Genomic DNA, 17,275 nt, shown 5'->3' on the forward strand with positions numbered 1-17,275 from the left:
TGGCTAAACCTTACAATTTATAGATATTTCACTATTTATGATTGTCAAAATACTGTATAGAGAAATTAAATGTATCTTGGTGTTACCATTGTGGCGATTCCTCTGTTTCCTCTTAGGACTCGCACTTTAGTTTCCTGTGATTTGTTTTGAGCGTTGGTCACACAAATAATCTGGGTCTGACTGGCTGACTGTACATCGCAGACAGATCCCGCAATAGTCACGCTAAGTTCACCGGCATTTACGCTACATGTGAGACAAGGAAAGGAAAGTTTATAAAAAGGTAAAAATACTTTAACCTTAAAAAGCAATTGTATATATATATTAACTATAAGTCACACTTTTAATTTACATTTTAATTGGTTTGGATAAAAAACTGCAAAAAACTGCGTCACTGCAAGCTGCATGCGCAATGCGGTTGCAGAAAAACAGTGGAAATAAATTAGACACGAGTGAAACGAGCAAGATAACTCAGTAGAAAATGTCCTGTTGTGCTGTTAAGTGTCAGAATATAAATGCCAATAAAGATTACCTTAATTTTTATAGAATACCATTGTCGAAGACACTATTTAAAGATAAACATAGGTGTTTATGATTGAAATAAGCCCTTAAACGGACAAACTGGAGCGATGAAATCATCTGGAAATCTATTAATAATTAGAATAGAAATTAAGTAGAAAGGATGTCCGGTGTTCTGTCAAAGTTTGTTCCCTCTATGTGTTTCTTATAGCGTTTTTATCACGTTACATTTATAATTTATTTAGGATAAATGTTTTTTATACTGAAAAAGCAATAATATAATAATATTTCTTTTTTTTCCTTATATTTTAGCTCATGTCTTCTTAAAATTATTATGTTTACATACTTAATAAATATATAAATATAGCACACACACACATGATGTAAAGTGTTATTAATATATAACAGGCCTTTTTTAATTTGTGTGTAAACATAATACTTTTAGAATAGTTTTAGAACAAACGCGTAGGCTATAAATATAAGGAAGAAATAATACAAAACAGGAAAATGATGAAATATATAATAAAAGTTGTTCTATAGAATACATGATAGTATTGCTTTTATATGTACTTTAGTGATTCAGACCGTAAAATAAGTTATTTAGCAAAAAATAACAATATACAGTTGAAAGAAAAAGTATGTGAACCCTTTAGGCTTACTTGGATTTCTTCATAAATTGGTCATAAAATGTGTTCTGATCTTCATCTAAGTCACAACAATAGAGAAACACAGTCTGCTTAAACTAATACCGCACAAACATTATCCGTTTTCATGTTTTTATTGAACACAACATGTAAAGATTCATAGTGCAGGGTGGAAAAAGTATGTGAACCTTTGGGTTTAATAACTGGTTGACCCTCCTTTGGCAGCAATAACCTCAACAAAACGTTTCCTATAGTTGCAGATCAGACCTGCACAACGGTCAGGAGAAATTTTGGACCATTCCTCTTTACAAAAATGTTTCAGTTCAGCAATATTCTTGGGATGTCTGGTGTGAATCGCTCTCTTGAGGTCATGCCACAGCATCTCAATCGGGTTGAGGTCAGGACTCTGACTGGGCCACTCCAGAAGGCGTATTTTCTTTTGTTGAAGCCATTCTGTTGTTGATTTACTTCTATGCTTTGGGTCGTTGTCCTGTTGCATTGTCCATCTTCTGTTAAGCTTCAGTTGGCGGACCGATGGTCTTAAGTTTTCCTGCAAAATGTCTTGATAAACTTTGGAATTCATTTTTCTATCGATGACAGTAATCCGTCCAGGGCCTGAAGCAGCAAAGCAGCCCCAAACCTCAATTTTGGTTTCATCTGTCCACAGAATGTTTTGCCAGTAATGCTGTGGAACATCCAGGTGCCCTTCTGCAAACTTCAAACGTGCTGCAATGTTTTTTTTTGGATAGCAGTGGCTTCCTCCGTGGTGTCCTCCCATGAAGTCCATTCTTGTTTAATGTTTTACTTATTGTAGATTTGTCAGCAAAAATGTTAGCATGTGCCAGAGATTTCTGTAAGTCTTTAGCTGACACTCTAGGATTCTTCTTCACCTCATTGAGCATTCTGCTCTGTGCTCTTGCAGTCATCTTTACAGGACGACCACGCCTAGAGCCACCAGGCGATGAGGAAGGTCGACCAGTCCCCCAGTCATGGACATGCGTTGAAGTACTGTCAAACACCAGCACTCTGCTCCTCTCAGGCAGAGCTCTTCCCTCGGCCTAGAGTACTATCACTGACAAATACTGGCAAAAGCACTGAACTGCAATTTTCCTTGTGCGCACACTCAAAAGAAATCACCCACCGCACTCCACACACTCACGGTGATATAAGGCCAGTGGTAAGTATCCAGCCCGGGCTCCGAGTTCTGGCTAATAGTGCAGTTAAGGTGTGGGACAGACGCAAGGTGGTATTGAGGTCGCAAACTGGGGACTCCTTCCTCCTCCTTCGCTACCTCCAACAAGAAATCACGGATGCAAACGGACTGGGTGATGAGCAAACACTGTTAGTTAGATTGGCATCAAAGGAAAAGCATCAACACATCAAACAACAGTAGTCCTCAACCCAGTTCACAGTAACACAAGGCAAAACCTTCATTGTTTATGATGATATAGGCTTTTTGCAAGAAGACAGCCCTAATACTGGTGGTAATATACAAACGGGGAAACCTTCCAAAGTGTCAGACTGTTCCTTTAAATATCCACAGTTTGCTTCTCATAACACATGACACATGTTCAAAAGCAATAACCCACTGGATTAGCTTCCCTCTCCTTCTTCTACTGCATATCCAATTCGCTCCATTCTTTGTGTCCTCCAAACATCCAGTATTCCTTCGAAACAAACCACACAGTCATGAAAGCACAACGTAAGCAAATGGCTTGGCACTTATCTCCTCCATGTTTCGGGTATAAATCTCCTTCCACTTTCTACCACAGCCTGTAAGTTCAAACAGCCGTTCTCACCACCACACTAGTTACGTCCGTCTCACTCCCAGCGAACACCCGACATGTGAACTTGAACTTCACATGAACTCACATGAACTTCACCCTTCCTGCTTCTCAAAGGCCCTTTATATAAGTCCTCCTCTCTCTCGATGATCCAATCATCGATCGCCACATTCTCTTCACACACCTGATGCGTATTTTGTGTGATTTCATTGCCCGGAACCGGCCAGGAGTTACACTGAAATCGGCCCGGGCGGAACTATTTCCACCACTTTCAATTCGCCTGTATACCGTAACTCAGTGACAGGTTCCTCAGGGATCAGTGCTTGGTCCACTTTTTTTTCTCCATCAACACAGCATCCTTAGAACCTACCATAAAGGCACATGGCTTCTGCCAACACTGCTATGCTGATGACACACAGATCTTCTTCTCATTTCACCCTGATGATCCCACCATTGCACTTATTACAACCTGCTTAGAAGACATCTCAGCTTGGATGAAGAAACACCAACTTCAGCTGAAACATAGTTGCTTATTTTTCCAGCACAACCCACGCTACTGCACGACCTATCCATTCAACTTGGCAACACAACCATTTCTCCTTTTTAAAATGACCAGAAACCTCGGTGTAGGCTTTGATGATGAACTGTTTTTCTCTTATAACATTGCAAAGACAGTGCGATCATGCCATTTTGCTCTATCCAATATCAGGAAGATACAGCCATATCTCACAGAGCATGCAGCACAACTTCTTACTAAGGCCTTTGTAATCTCCAGGCTGGACTACTGCAATGCTCTTCTTGCTGGCCTTGCTGTGTGGTCTATTAAACCACTCTAATTAGTTCAGAACGCAGTAGCCTGACTCATCTTTCAGGAGCAGAAAAGGGCTCATGTAACGCCGCTTTTCATCTCTCTCCACTGGCTACCGTTTGAAGCGCATATCTGGTACAAGTCGCTAACCCTACAGTCACATTAGCTACAAAAGTGAACGACACAGAGCGACACGCACTCGCTTGATGGGCGTTCCTTGGCTAGTTTCCAAAAGCCGTATCAAAAGTCACTTTAGAGGTATTGTTAAGTTACAAGAACGGTGTTTTTGGATTTAAAAGTATTTATTTCTCGATAAAAGTAACAAAATATATGAGATAAAATGCCAAACTTATCAGATATATACATAAATACGCATTTTCCGCCATCTTGAATTATTTTCTCAGACTCGACCACAGACCTAGGTCACGCTGCTCCTTCACTCCGATTGGAAGTCGCTTTGTCGCATCGCTCAGCATTTGCATAAAATAGCCTGCTTGTCTATATTGGCCCCGCCTTGCTCGCGCAGCGGCGAGCTCGTCGCTTGTCGCTGGCAAACGGCCACTTCCATTGAAAATGAATGGTAGCCTGTCGCTCCGTCTCTGTCGCTTGTAGCTAATGTGACTGGGGGGACCGCATTTCTTTCTTTTCTCCTTTTTGAGTAAAAAAAGTCCACTAAACGAGGCCATAACTGTAAACAAGACTAATAAGATCCCAAATCGGGCTTTTAATTTTCCAAACACAGAGTTTTGGGAGTCCTCCCTGTACTTTCCTGTCCTCTCCTAAACTCACTGTTAAATAAAGGCAAAAAATGGCTACAAAAAAAAGATTCGCATAATGTTATCACTTGCTCGTCCCTCCTGAGGTTTCTGGGGAGGAGGGCATTGAGAAAGGGAGTAGTATGAAGCCTAGACCGGCATCAGGGAAATGGGTGACGCAGTCTCGTCCCCGTCTACCCGATCCCTTACCGGTTATTGATGACACCCGGTAGGTATAGATTTGTTGTGTTAAACCCACCGGTCAGGGGTGGGATTCTGTGAGGAATTCAGTGCACCAACCTAAACTTTCTTTTCTCTCAAACAGGTATTGTTTAGAAATAGTGAAAAGTTGTATCTTGTTTACAGGCACCCTTTGTACAATTGCCTCCCTATGACATATCGATCTTATCGTTTCTTAATCTTTGTAAGTCGCTTTGGACAAAAGTATCTGCTAAATTAAGGTGACCAGATTTTTCAAATGACAAGTAGGAACAATGGTTAAAATGTCCTTGAAATCTTATTTGTTATTGTCTATGAATTTACAATCATGGACAAAACCCTTTTGAATATTTCATTTCTTTATTGTTGTGGGCTTATGGAGAACCCAACACAAAAAAAAAACGGGACTGTGTCCGGGGGTGTCTGTTCACCTTATGCTAAATGCTTAAATATAAATGTACCTCAAAGATACATACTTTATCTGTATATTTATAAATGATACATATTAGAACCTTTTTAAAAGGTACCTTTTGTACCTTTATTTCTGAGAGTGTATAAACCATTTAAAACTACCATGTGGGCTTTACTTTGCCCATCACGACATCAGCATTTATTAATTTTAGGGTAATATTAACTAAAGTAATTTGGTACAAGTCATCCATACAGTTTAAAAAGTTTCTTGTGGCCACTGTATGACATTAACAAAGTGTTTATGCATGCGGTACAGTACAGCACATCTGTTCTGTCACCTGAAGCCTGATCCAGTAATTGTGAGTCTGGTGCCTCCGGCTGTTCCCCCTCTGCGTGGTGTGACATCACTGATAACCGGGGTTAAAGAGGATCTGTATGTGTAGCCGTCTGGGATGTAGACTGTATCATTGCCATTCATCACTGCAACCTCACAGACCTGATCTGTTTCATGTGTTACTGCAAGAGAGAAACATAACATGTATGGTATGTAAGTAAGTAGTAGATCTTTATCCATGTGTGAAATGCATTTAACTTGTCACATGTTTAAAGCTCCACTGTGTAAGATCTACTCCCATCTAGCGGTGAAATTCTATATGACAACCAACTGAATATTACTTCCTAGCCACCCCCCATTCGGAGCACGTTTTAACTCGTACCGTGGCCGTGTCATGCCAAGGTTAACATGGCTTCCAGTACAAAGCAAAAGCAACAAAAAATAATGAACAATTTGCAATGTCCTTTGCCTGTGATCCGTCATAGCACACACAGATTTATGTTAGACATGGAAAAAGTCAGATTTTCATGATATGTCCGCTGTAGCCTCTTATGGAACGGCTGAAATTCCACAAGGTGGCGTATTTGTTCCTCAGACGTTGCACAATAAACGTGACATCCAAATATATTCATTAAAAATCTTGAATGAAAAGTGAGATTCGAACGAATGTCCTTTAGTGACCTAATTGTATACACTATTTATATCGTAATTCGGTCAGAAACGTCAAGATTGTGAGATGAACAAATTGTTTTGTATTAAAAGGCTTGGATATTCCATTTCCTTGGACTTTTGGGGATTTATGAACAATTTGTTTTGGACAATTTCACTGAAGCGGATAAAGGGGAGATTTTGAAGGTAAGTAAATATCCTAAATCGGCGCCGCCCGGTTCAGGTAACTAACAACTAGATTACAGTTTTATGACTGCTATAAATCATATGATGCTTTGTGTGTGCGCTTAATGGAATCCCGAAAGACTATGCAATGTGCCGCATGACGGTATATTTTGAAGATTTAATGCTTCAAAGTTACAATGACGTTTATGCAGCCTCACGTGCAAGGGAGGGGGTGTGCCGTGTACGGCACAGTGTTCCTTATCAGGTTAAATCACATACAAAAAGCAACCAAAAATGTAGCTTAGACACTCCTTTTTCATCGACGCGAGGAAAAATATCCTAGGGGCTGCTACACTAGATGTATTAAGATGTATTTTCGTCGATCGGATCATAAGTGGACGAGAGAGAAACATCACGTTTACACCTGGTATTTAAATCCGTCTCTTTTTGTCCATTTTCAACCACATTTTCTCAGTACCTCAGATTACATAAATGGGTGGAGAGACGGCATGTGGCTGTTCGAACACATTAAACCACATGCTATAGTTAGCATGTTCCCTTCCTTCAGGGAACGAGGGTTACATACGTAACTGAGACATTCCCTTTCAGCTGGTCACTACGAAGTCACGTCGTGACAGACGTATTGGGAAACCCTACCTAAGCGCCACAGAAGCTGAACCCTTCCAGTGTCTGCAAAGCCCTCCGCCCTCCACGTAGGGGGTGGATGCTAAGGCTTACTTGCAGAAGGCCAGTCACTACTACTTCCTTAACCCACGACAGTGACTAAGCGAACTGGGAAGCGAACTCGTCAGGCGGGACTAGAACGCTGCGGAACTACCCTCTAGGGGGGTCTACCACATGGGTGACATTGTGAGAGCTTAAAGCATAATGTGAAAATCCTCTTAGTAATATCTCAAACTAGGGGAACGCGGAGCGTGCTCCGCTAGGGGAATGTGGTAAGAATTTCCACGGAAATACACACACAAAGATCCACAGGGGGCGCAATGCGGGTGCCTAACCTAACCCAGGTTCACATGCTATTATGTGACGTTTTTGCTTCCATAATGGTGCGGTTGTGCAGCATCAAAATAGAGGCTTCAAGCCGACACGAGACGGCCTCTAGTGGTCTTTACTGATTGGAAGAAAGAACCCGAGAGGATACCGGCTTGACACGAACACTGTAAAACCTAGTGAACGTGTTAGCTGTCGCCCAACCAGCAGCTCTGCAGATGTCTGTTAGCGAGGAACCACGAGCCAATGCCCGAGATGATGCCACACTTCTCGTAGAATGTGCACGCAGATTAAATGGGCAAGGAACACCCTGCTTTTCATAAGCAAGGGTAATAGTGTCCACAATCCAATGAGACATCCTCTGCTCGGTGACAGCATTTCCCTTCTGCTGACCACCGTAACAGAAAAAAAAGAGCTGTTCTTATGTTCTAAAGCTTTGAGTCCGAGTTACATACACACGTAGCGCACGCACCGGACATAATAAAGCCATGGCTAGGGGCGCTTGCAAGTTCACCACTTGGTCTCTGAAAGGAGTAGTTGGAACTGTGGGTATGTATTCGAGCCGGGGTCTCAGTGTTACGCTGGATTTAGCGGCCCGAACTGTAGGCACGAAATCGTTGACCGAAAATGCATGAAGATCTCCTACCCTTTTAACTGACACCAATGCTAGGAGAGTTTAAAGTTTTCATAGAAACTTAACGCACACAGTGTGCAGAGGCTCAAAAGGAGCGACCTGTAAGGCTTTCAGCACCATGGACAGGTCCCAGAGAGGGATCGATGGAGGACGAGATGGAGCCTTCGTGCACCTCTTAAGAATTTAATGATCAGGTCGTGCTGACCCACTGACCGTTTTATCGCTGCGTGGTGCGCGGATATCGCCATGATATCTACTTTAATGGTAGAGAGAGACAGCCTTTTGTCCAAGCAATGTTGGAGATAAATAAGCACAACTCTGATTGAGCATTCTTGGGGGGAACACCAGTCAACGCACAGGTTCCATTTTAGCGTGTACGCCCGTCTCGTAGACAATGCTCGCGCTGCAGAGATGGTGTTAGACACCGAGTGTGGTAAATCACCTAGAACCTCCTCGTCCCGTCCAGTGACCACACATGGAGGTTCCAAAGATCGGGACTTGGGTGCCATAATGTGCCCCCTCCTTGAGATGGAAAGGGTCTTCCTCAGGGGAATCCGACAGGGAGGGTCTGTCGCGAGGAGAGTGAGCTTTTGGAAACCAATTGCTGGCTGTCCAGTACGGCGCAACTAACAGAATGCGCTCCTCGACCTCCCTGACTTTGCACAGTGTCTGCGCAATAAGGCTTACTGGGGGAACCCCGCGGCCAGCTGTGTGCCAGTACATTCACGCTGAGTGTTCCCTCGGTTTTTGAATATAACAGGCGACAATGTGTTGTGTCTGGAGATGCAAACAGATCTATCTACCCTCTGCCGAAACGTTTCCAAATCAGCTGAACCGACTGGGGGTGGAGTCGCCACTCGCCGGGGCGCGCTGCTCGTGAGAGCATGTCTGCCACTGTGTCCAGAAACCCCAAGATGTGAATGGCATGAAGTGACCTCAGATTCTTCTGACTCCAAAGGAGGAAATGACGGGCGAGATGTGACAGGGGACGAGAGCGCAGACTGCCTTGGCGATTGATATACGCTACAGCTGCAGTGTTGTTGGTGCGCACTAATACATCTTTGCCTCGAATCTCGTTGATGAAACGGACGAGCGCAAGATATACAGTCCACAGCTTGAGAAAATGTATGTACCAATGTTGCTGGGGTGTCGACCAGACCCCCAAAGCGACGAGCCCGCCGTACGTGGCTCCCACGCTCTCCTCGGGACTTGGTCGTGAAGCCAATGCTGAAGCGGTCTCATATGGAGCAGCTCGAGCAGTGTCACAGCCGCAGCTGCTGCCATATGCCCCAGAAGTTCTTAATTTATTTCAGTGGAACCGCAACCCTGCCTTTGAATGTTTTGAGGCAAGTCAGAATAGACTAAACACGCGCTTCTGTGAGACGTGCTGTTAAATCGACCGAATCCCCTTCCATACCGAGAAAAGAGATCCTCTGCACAGGGCAAAGTTTGCTCTTTTCCCAGTTGACATGAAGACCGAGAAGGGCGAGGTGTTTGAGTACACGATCTATGTGTGTGCACAACATCTGAGCTATTATGTATGAGCCAATCGTCTAGATACACTAAAATGCAAACACCGCTCTCTCTCAGGGGCTGTAGTGCACCCTCCGTAACTTTAACGGTAAGACTTTGTACTGATATGCCCTCCGCTCGAACACAAAGCGGAGAAACGCCTGTGTCTGTAAAGTATTGAGACATGAAAGTACTCGTCCTTCAGGTCGATGGCTGCAAACCAATCCTGCATTGAAATATGCTCCTCTGCGTTATCATTTTAAACAACATTTTGTGAAGTGCTCGATTCAGTACGTGCAGATCTAGGATCGGTCGCAACCCGCCGGTTTTCTGTAAAACCCCTGGCATTCCTGGACCACCGGGGTTTGCATAGCACGTCCGACAGCATGTGCAGTGAACCTAAGTCACTCGTAGCGCCAGGTCAGTGCCACACAAGGCCGCCAAACCCTGACCTCGCCCGTGCAGATCCTTCAGTGCCTAAAGCAGCTTTCACATAGGACGCGGTGTGCGCTGCGCTATGAAACCAATTTCTTTCAATGGCTTGTGCCGCGCGAGGGCGGTTTGTTCTTGCGTCGAGCGCAGCTTGTGTTTGACCGCAGCGTAAAGTTAAAAATAGTTTAACTTTTGCGCTGTGCTCTGTGACGATTACCTGCGCGGCCAATAGAAACAGGGCATCCAAACAAGCAAAATGGACGAAAAACTCAGAATTCCCGGAGCTTTATTATACAAATTTATGCTCCAACAGAGACATCGGAAGGAAAGCCGTGTCATGGAAACACAGCAATTCAAGTTGGCATGTCAGGTGTGTTTTAAGTCAATTAGCTTGTTGTAGGTAGGCAGCTAAAATTAACGTGAAATGGAGACGGGCAACATCAGTCTCTGTATTCCTCATCGACTATTTAATGCAAATATAAACACTGTAGTAATTTATTGAAAACCCCGCCTACTTTGGTCTGGCCATCAGAGCACAAATCGCTTGGCTGCGCTGAGCACAGCGGCGAGCGCACACCGCATCCTATGTGAAAGCCGCATTAGCCTGGCGGACCTGCAGCAACGCCATGGCGCGCACGGCAGAGGCCACCTCCCACAAGCCCGTGTCAACCAACATGCACCTTGGGAGCCAAGGCACAAAAGAGGACCGAAAGAGGACGAGAGCGTCGTAGAAAACGCGCCACCCATCTCTAACGGCACCTCTGGCTGTGGATGGGGGGGCTGAGAGTTACTGGACGAACCAGCTAACCGTAGATACGGAGAAAAGATTTCCGGAGTTTTGACCCCGTACCTTTAACAAGGCTGCGCAATTGAAAAGGAGGGGGTTGACGTTCCCGGAGGTACGAAACCCGTCTCTGCCATCCAAGAAGGTCATGCTCTCTTAGGAGTATGAACCCTCCACGAACGGAGCCACAGCATGCACTCTTGCGCACGAGAGAGAATGATCGTGGCCACTCGGGGGCCCATACATTTGCCGCATCCAGAAACACGGACGGAAAGACATCTTTAAAAAGACGCTCTGGCCTCAGTGCGAGTGAATGCTGTCTTTAAAAAGACGCAAAACACCGCAATACTCTTTTAGAGGAAACAATCTTTTAAATGTGCTGAAGTTGATGAAGCACACAGGGGAACGGCTACGCACATACTCAACTAAGAGGTAGAACAAAATAAAAAAATTAAAAAGAGAGGTTGAACACCCGCGAGCCTCCGCTGAATTGCTTAATTTGCCAACCAACTCGAACACGCAGAGTTCTCCAAAGAGCAGAGAGTGTAGCTCCTCGTGAACAGATAGAGCTAATGATATTGCACCTGCCTCTCGTTTAAATACCCGAGCAGGGGCGGCGCCGGCAAATGCAACCTCGGGAGGCTTCAGCTAGCGGCCAGCGTGAGTGTAGTCTGAAAGCGCGAAAGGCAGAGCTTGAATTTCAGGAATGTCCCTCGTCTCTGAATGTATTTCAAAGATGGAGGCACAACATGGATTCAGCCAGTTGACCGACTCGCCTGTGTGTATTTTAAATAGCAAATTCTACACTTACGAAAATACTTTGATTAGTGGGTGGAAGTAATTACACATGAATGAGCACATACTTTTGAAAGAACACATGGGTTTTTGCTACGAATTAACTCAAAAAACTACACAGTGGAGATTTAAGCTAAAAGATTGACTTATTTTAGTATTTCTGGCACAATTTTCCTTCCACACAAAATTACAGTACATATTTCTGATCCACATACATAATGATAGATTTGTTTGATACATGATCAATTTTGTTTCAAGACGCAAATGCAAGGCTTGATTAGAAAGTAATAAATACCATTGCTGTATGGGACTTCACAGTACAGTTGGGTAGATGTGGACATCTGCAGGTCTACAGCACACTCGTTGTCACATATGAGGACTTTGGTGGAGTTTGGGTCGAATCCAGAACCTTGAATGGCAACAACAGCTCCTCCAGCAAAGCTTCCTGAAGAAATACAGAATAAAGGGTTTAACTCAAAACTCATACACCTTAACATTCTGAACAGTACTAAACTAGACAATTTGCATATTGACCAAAAACGTTTTATTGAATCTGATTTATTTGATCCTTCCGATCAACTTTGTTTAGTCTCTTAAATTTACAGGTGTTACTTAGCACAAAACAGATTTTTTCCTTTTCTGAAACGAACAACAGAGGAGAGGAGTAGATAATTATTTTTGTATTACCTTCATTTGGTGTGACTCCTGTCAGGAGCAGTTCATAGCTGAAGACAGACTGTGTCAAGGCATGACCTTTGACCTGATGGTATAACATAACCGGAAACGTTCCTCCTGCGTGTTCCCCAACAGTGCACAGTAACTGTGTGTCTGTGGTGGATGTCACATGACAATCCACGCCATCAATCTCCACTGAGATGAGCCCTGAATCTGTGCCAAACCCTGAACCGGACACAGTGATCTCTGTTCCCACAGGACCTGTGAGGAAAACATTTCATCAGTATTATTATGATGTGACAATATCAGCTGATGAGTTATAATCAGGTGGTGCATCTGCACCATTAAAACATGGAACTTGCTATTAAGGCCTATTGTACTCAATCAGAATTTATATGTCTGGGGTGGTTGTGTCATTGTGTTTTTGCTCCACTAAGTGGCAGTATAATCAGACTTTGAGTAGGTGTGAGTTGTCACCCAAAAATGAAAATTCTGTCATTTAGTCAGCCTTATGTTGTTACAAACCTGTATTGATTTCATTGTTATGCTGAACAAAAAGAGCATCGCTTATAATCAAACCGTTTTTGATCACCACTGACTTCCATAGAATTTTAAAAAATGCTGACTCAATTTTCATTTTTGAGTGAACTTTGAATTTAAAACTTAATGTCATTGTCTTAAGTGAATGATGGAGTCAGGCTAAAAAATAGAAAATCGGTTTACAGCACTAATATTTATGGAATTCATATTTACACTGCAAAAAATGACTTTCTTACTCATTATTTTTGTCTTGTTTTCAGTAGAAATATCTAAAAATTCAAAGGCTTTTTCTTGATGAGCGAAATGACCTAAGAAAATAAGTCTAGTTCCTTTTCAGTCGGTCACTACGACGCCACGTTGTGACAGACGAATTGGGAAACCGCTCCGCGGTGACAAATCCACTTCGAGAAACTATTAAAAAGGATATTTGCCGATATTGCAGATATTTGCCGCCCAGCTCACTACTGCACAGGACTGGTCCCAAAATCGCTAATGCGCAGAGTCAAGAGCCAAGATGTCAGTGCCGTATCGGGACACTGGCGGCTTCACTTTTCACCAATGGAAGAGAGCGAACAGGCGTCGTCCATCTTTTTTTACAGTCTATGGTAGGTATAGTGATCATAATAAGGTTTTGGGTCCACTTTTAACTAACTGCTGTAATTTGTTTCCTTAAAAATCCACAATTGCTTTGTGCGGTGGTCTACAGTATCAGTGCTGCTCAGTGTCAAAATGTTGACATATCAAACAATTGTTTCTTTTAATGTATTATTATGAATAAGCCAGTGTTTTAGTGTGTGTTGTGAGCAAGGTGTGGTGGTCCTTTCCAGGTGATAATCTCCATGGCTACTTTATAGTCCCAGCCCCCTACAGCATGTGTGTTATTGTCTTTTAGGTGAAAATCATGCTCTCTTAAGACTCTTAAATGACTAAATTATAATTTACAGTATGACTGTATCATGAATCTTACCTGTTACAGGGTCCACTGAGGTGATGTCTGGAGTTTGTTCAAGTGCGTAGTTAAAACTTTGTTGTGGGTACTCAACATCATACACCCTAATATCCACCTGCACCTCTCCCTCTGAATGAGGAGCTGTTAAACATTTCACTGTGTCTGGGGTCACTTCCAGAATTGAGCAGGGGAGGTAACCATCAAACATCACAGTGGTTTTTCCTTCCACAAAGCCATTTCCTTCAATCAAGAGTGGAGTTCCTCCAGCAAAGCTTCCTGATGTTGGGTGAATGGTGGCCTGTGGTGTGCTGGTCAGGGTGAAGATTCCTGTGGCGAGACCTTTGCTCATGACCACTACCTGCAGGGCATGTTCCCCAGCAGGCAGGGCACCAACCAAAAGTTTTATGTTGTTATCTGTAACCTTTGTGACTTTCAGAACAATGTCGTCAGCAGATACTCTCAGATCAGCTGTATTGTTCCCAAAGCCGCTGCCAGTGATTAAAACAGTAGTAGAGTTTCCAGTAACAGAGTCAGGTGACACACTGGAGACAACTGGTGCAATAGATGACGAATATACAAACTTGCAATCAGAACTGCAAGAGGAAGAGATGCTGTTAACGTAAACTACTACGTTTCCCCTGCGAGTCTGAGATGGCGAGGTGTCACACACTATGTGGGAGTAGTTCATGGAAACCACATCACATGGAGCGTTTGCTACCATAACAGATGCGTTTAAGAAACCAGAACCTGAGATGAAGAGACGTGTTTGACCGGTCGTACTGCCCACAGAGGGAGAGACAGAATCAACCACAGGTAGAACCACAAATCTGCGGTCGGACTCTTTTGGCATTGTCATGATGGCTGTACCCAGGTTGTTGACCCGGACGGTTACGGGTAAGGGGATGGCCACTGGAGCACCACTCTCAGGACTGAATCTGCAGTTAATCTTAGTGGAGGTGCTGCTGATGATTTGACACAGGTTACCTCCAACTCTGACCTTTGGTTGCCAAATTAAAACCAGAAAAAGATAATTTAGCTTTAACCATTTTTTATAATCCACAGACCAAGAGACTGACATTTGAATACCATTACTTTTGTGATCATGTGTTTTTGCTCATGTGGTAGGCATCCTTAGAAAAACCTTATAATTTAATTAATATCAACTCTCTTAATTTAACATTTGCATCTTATCAGGTCAGTAGAGTTTAAAATACATTTACATTTATGCGTTTGCAAATGTTTTATCCAAAGAAACATACGGCACAGTGCATTCAATTCAAACATTTTATCACAGAATTTATACGCAATTGCACATTTTTTATAAATAAAAAAACCATCAGATTATTTGATTGACTTTTGAATTGAACATCCCCTAAACATGAGAACAGATTTGTTGTTAAATGAACCTCACCTCATTTGCACAGGAAGTGTTGCTGAAGCCAGATCCCAGGATGTTGATGATGTCATGCGTGGTACCGTGGTCAGGAGTAATCTTTTCTACAGTGGGACTGGCACAGGAAGTAAAACTGAAGTACAGACCATCAGAAGTCTTCAGCTGATCTCGAACACAGTCAGATGTGGCCACACACTCAGAATCAGATGAGTTTATTTGCACCGAGGCTGCGGATGACAAAAATGAAGACTGAATAACACTATGCTGATGTAGGGTATATTATGGATAAACTACTTTCTTTCTCCTATCCAAGTTTAAAATGAGATACCTAATCAGCCATATAAAAATTGATATTCTTTAAAAGTGTAAACACTGTGGCACAATCAAAACATCTGTTTGTTTAAGCATCCAGCCTGTCCAGCAACATGGACCCAGCCAGTGGCATGCGTTTGGGGCAAGACATTGTGTCAGTCCTGATTTTCAAACTTTTTATACTTTAATTTTTACTGAGAACAAAGAACACACACATACAAAAATAATAAAAATGTCATTAAAATAAATAAAATAAATAAATGGGTCATACTAGGTAAACAAAACAGAGCAGTTTTTTACAATGTTTAAAATACTGTTCATAATCCATTTATGCCGATATTGAATACATTTTTTTCAAACGCAAGTCTTACAGTGAAAGTTAGACTTCCCATATGGTACAGTATATTTCATTAACAGTTCCCAATCCCTGGTCTATTGTGATTTTCAAACATTTTTAAACGTTGATTTTCAAACAATTGTTGTTTTTGCAATAAATATTTTTATGCTTGTGCCATATTACACACTACAGCTTTTACATTTTTATAAAAGTGTTGTTCTACCTGAATTCACAGAGGCCTGTATTCCAGCAATAGACAACTGGAGCTTAACCGTTTTCTCCTCCAGAGGCCTGACGGTGACTACGCCCTGCATTTTCATCTGGTTACTGGAGTCAATGTAACCACTGCTATAGTAATAAACTCCAGGAGATGTGAAACGATAAGCAAAAAACCCTTTAAGGCAAAACACAAATACAGAAACACAGAGAACGGCATGATCAGATTGGTCAGAGACCTACACTTCTTATTTTTCTTTACTTTACTGCAGCCTTAGTTTACCGTCAATGGCTGTAAATGTAAAAACTGTCATTAATATGTCAGTATAGTGCAACTTTGTAAAATACATTACTTTCTGCACAGTGACTGACAAGCTGGTGTATGAAACTAGTAGAAACATTACGTTTTTCTGTAACTAAACTCATGTCAAAAACTAGACCAATTCAAGAGATGAAGTCACCACTTGTCCTTCACAGGAAACATCTGAACATTTATAAAACAAAAAGTCAGAGTGTTGTGGGTTTATGAAATAACGTGAGAGACTTTTTAAAACGAAATGATTTATAATAAATTCGAATGACTTACACATAGATTGTGAGATAAGTGGTGATGTAGTTTTTGTACCTTTGTCAGTTTTGGTGTCTCCACTGTTGAAGACAATGCCATCATAATCAGTGCTGCTGGGACTGGACACACTGAAGACCCTGTAGCCCACATCATAAACAAAAGTAGGAGCTTCCCAGCGCCAAACCACTGTATCTCCCACTGAGACTAAAAGTGCAGAGGGACTCCAGGCGTAACCCTGACCATACACTGAACACACATATGGTTTAAGGTAAGCAGGCATAAACAAGCACAAAATTACATCTGATTACATAAGTAATGGATAATTTATAGGCAGCCGGTTGTTATCGCTGTAGGCTACATTACCCCGCTAATTGCACAGATATTTACCTCATAAATAAGGTAAGGAACATTACATATTGATTTGAAACATTTTATTTGCTTATTTTTTACGAATGCAGACCTTCCGTTAGGAAAATCTGTCTACTTTCGGTTTTAAGATAAGACAAGACGTTCAAATGTCAAGAACACACTATTTTAATTCTATCATTTATAAATATAATGCCTATGAAAATAGTAATAATATAATATTATGAAAAAACATATTTATATTATATTTTTTGTGTAATATTACATTGTACCTGTCAAAAAGATTTGCAGCATCCAGGTTACAGTGTGTTTTGAGAGGTTATTATCTAACCTGCAAATGTTGTGACTGGCCAATCAGAATCAAGCATTCCAACGAGCCGTGCAATAATACAATATAGAAACCGTGTAAAAGTCTTAATCATTATGTACTACTTCTTTTTTCATTA

At 42.2% G+C, this 17,275-nt stretch overlaps 1 protein-coding gene across 1 annotated transcript in view; it reads right to left on the reverse strand.

Moving 5' to 3' along the window:
- The window catches only part of LOC135773571 (fibrocystin-L-like), a 125,810-nt gene that overhangs the window by 25,090 nt on the left and 83,445 nt on the right, over nucleotides 1-17,275 (reverse strand). Inside the window, exons 36-43 of the mRNA XM_065283237.1 lie at nucleotides 16,521-16,709; nucleotides 15,903-16,073; nucleotides 15,049-15,257; nucleotides 13,656-14,634; nucleotides 12,161-12,409; nucleotides 11,769-11,918; nucleotides 5,476-5,653; nucleotides 87-243 (exon numbers count right to left, since the gene is read on the reverse strand). Coding sequence (XP_065139309.1) covers nucleotides 87-243; nucleotides 5,476-5,653; nucleotides 11,769-11,918; nucleotides 12,161-12,409; nucleotides 13,656-14,634; nucleotides 15,049-15,257; nucleotides 15,903-16,073; nucleotides 16,521-16,709 — 2,282 coding nt within the window. The remainder of the gene's footprint in view (nucleotides 1-86; nucleotides 244-5,475; nucleotides 5,654-11,768; nucleotides 11,919-12,160; nucleotides 12,410-13,655; nucleotides 14,635-15,048; nucleotides 15,258-15,902; nucleotides 16,074-16,520; nucleotides 16,710-17,275) is intronic.

The sequence above is a fragment of the Paramisgurnus dabryanus genome, chromosome 19 (assembly GCF_030506205.2).
Source record: "Paramisgurnus dabryanus chromosome 19, PD_genome_1.1, whole genome shotgun sequence".
Classification (NCBI taxonomy): domain Eukaryota; kingdom Metazoa; phylum Chordata; class Actinopteri; order Cypriniformes; family Cobitidae; genus Paramisgurnus; species Paramisgurnus dabryanus.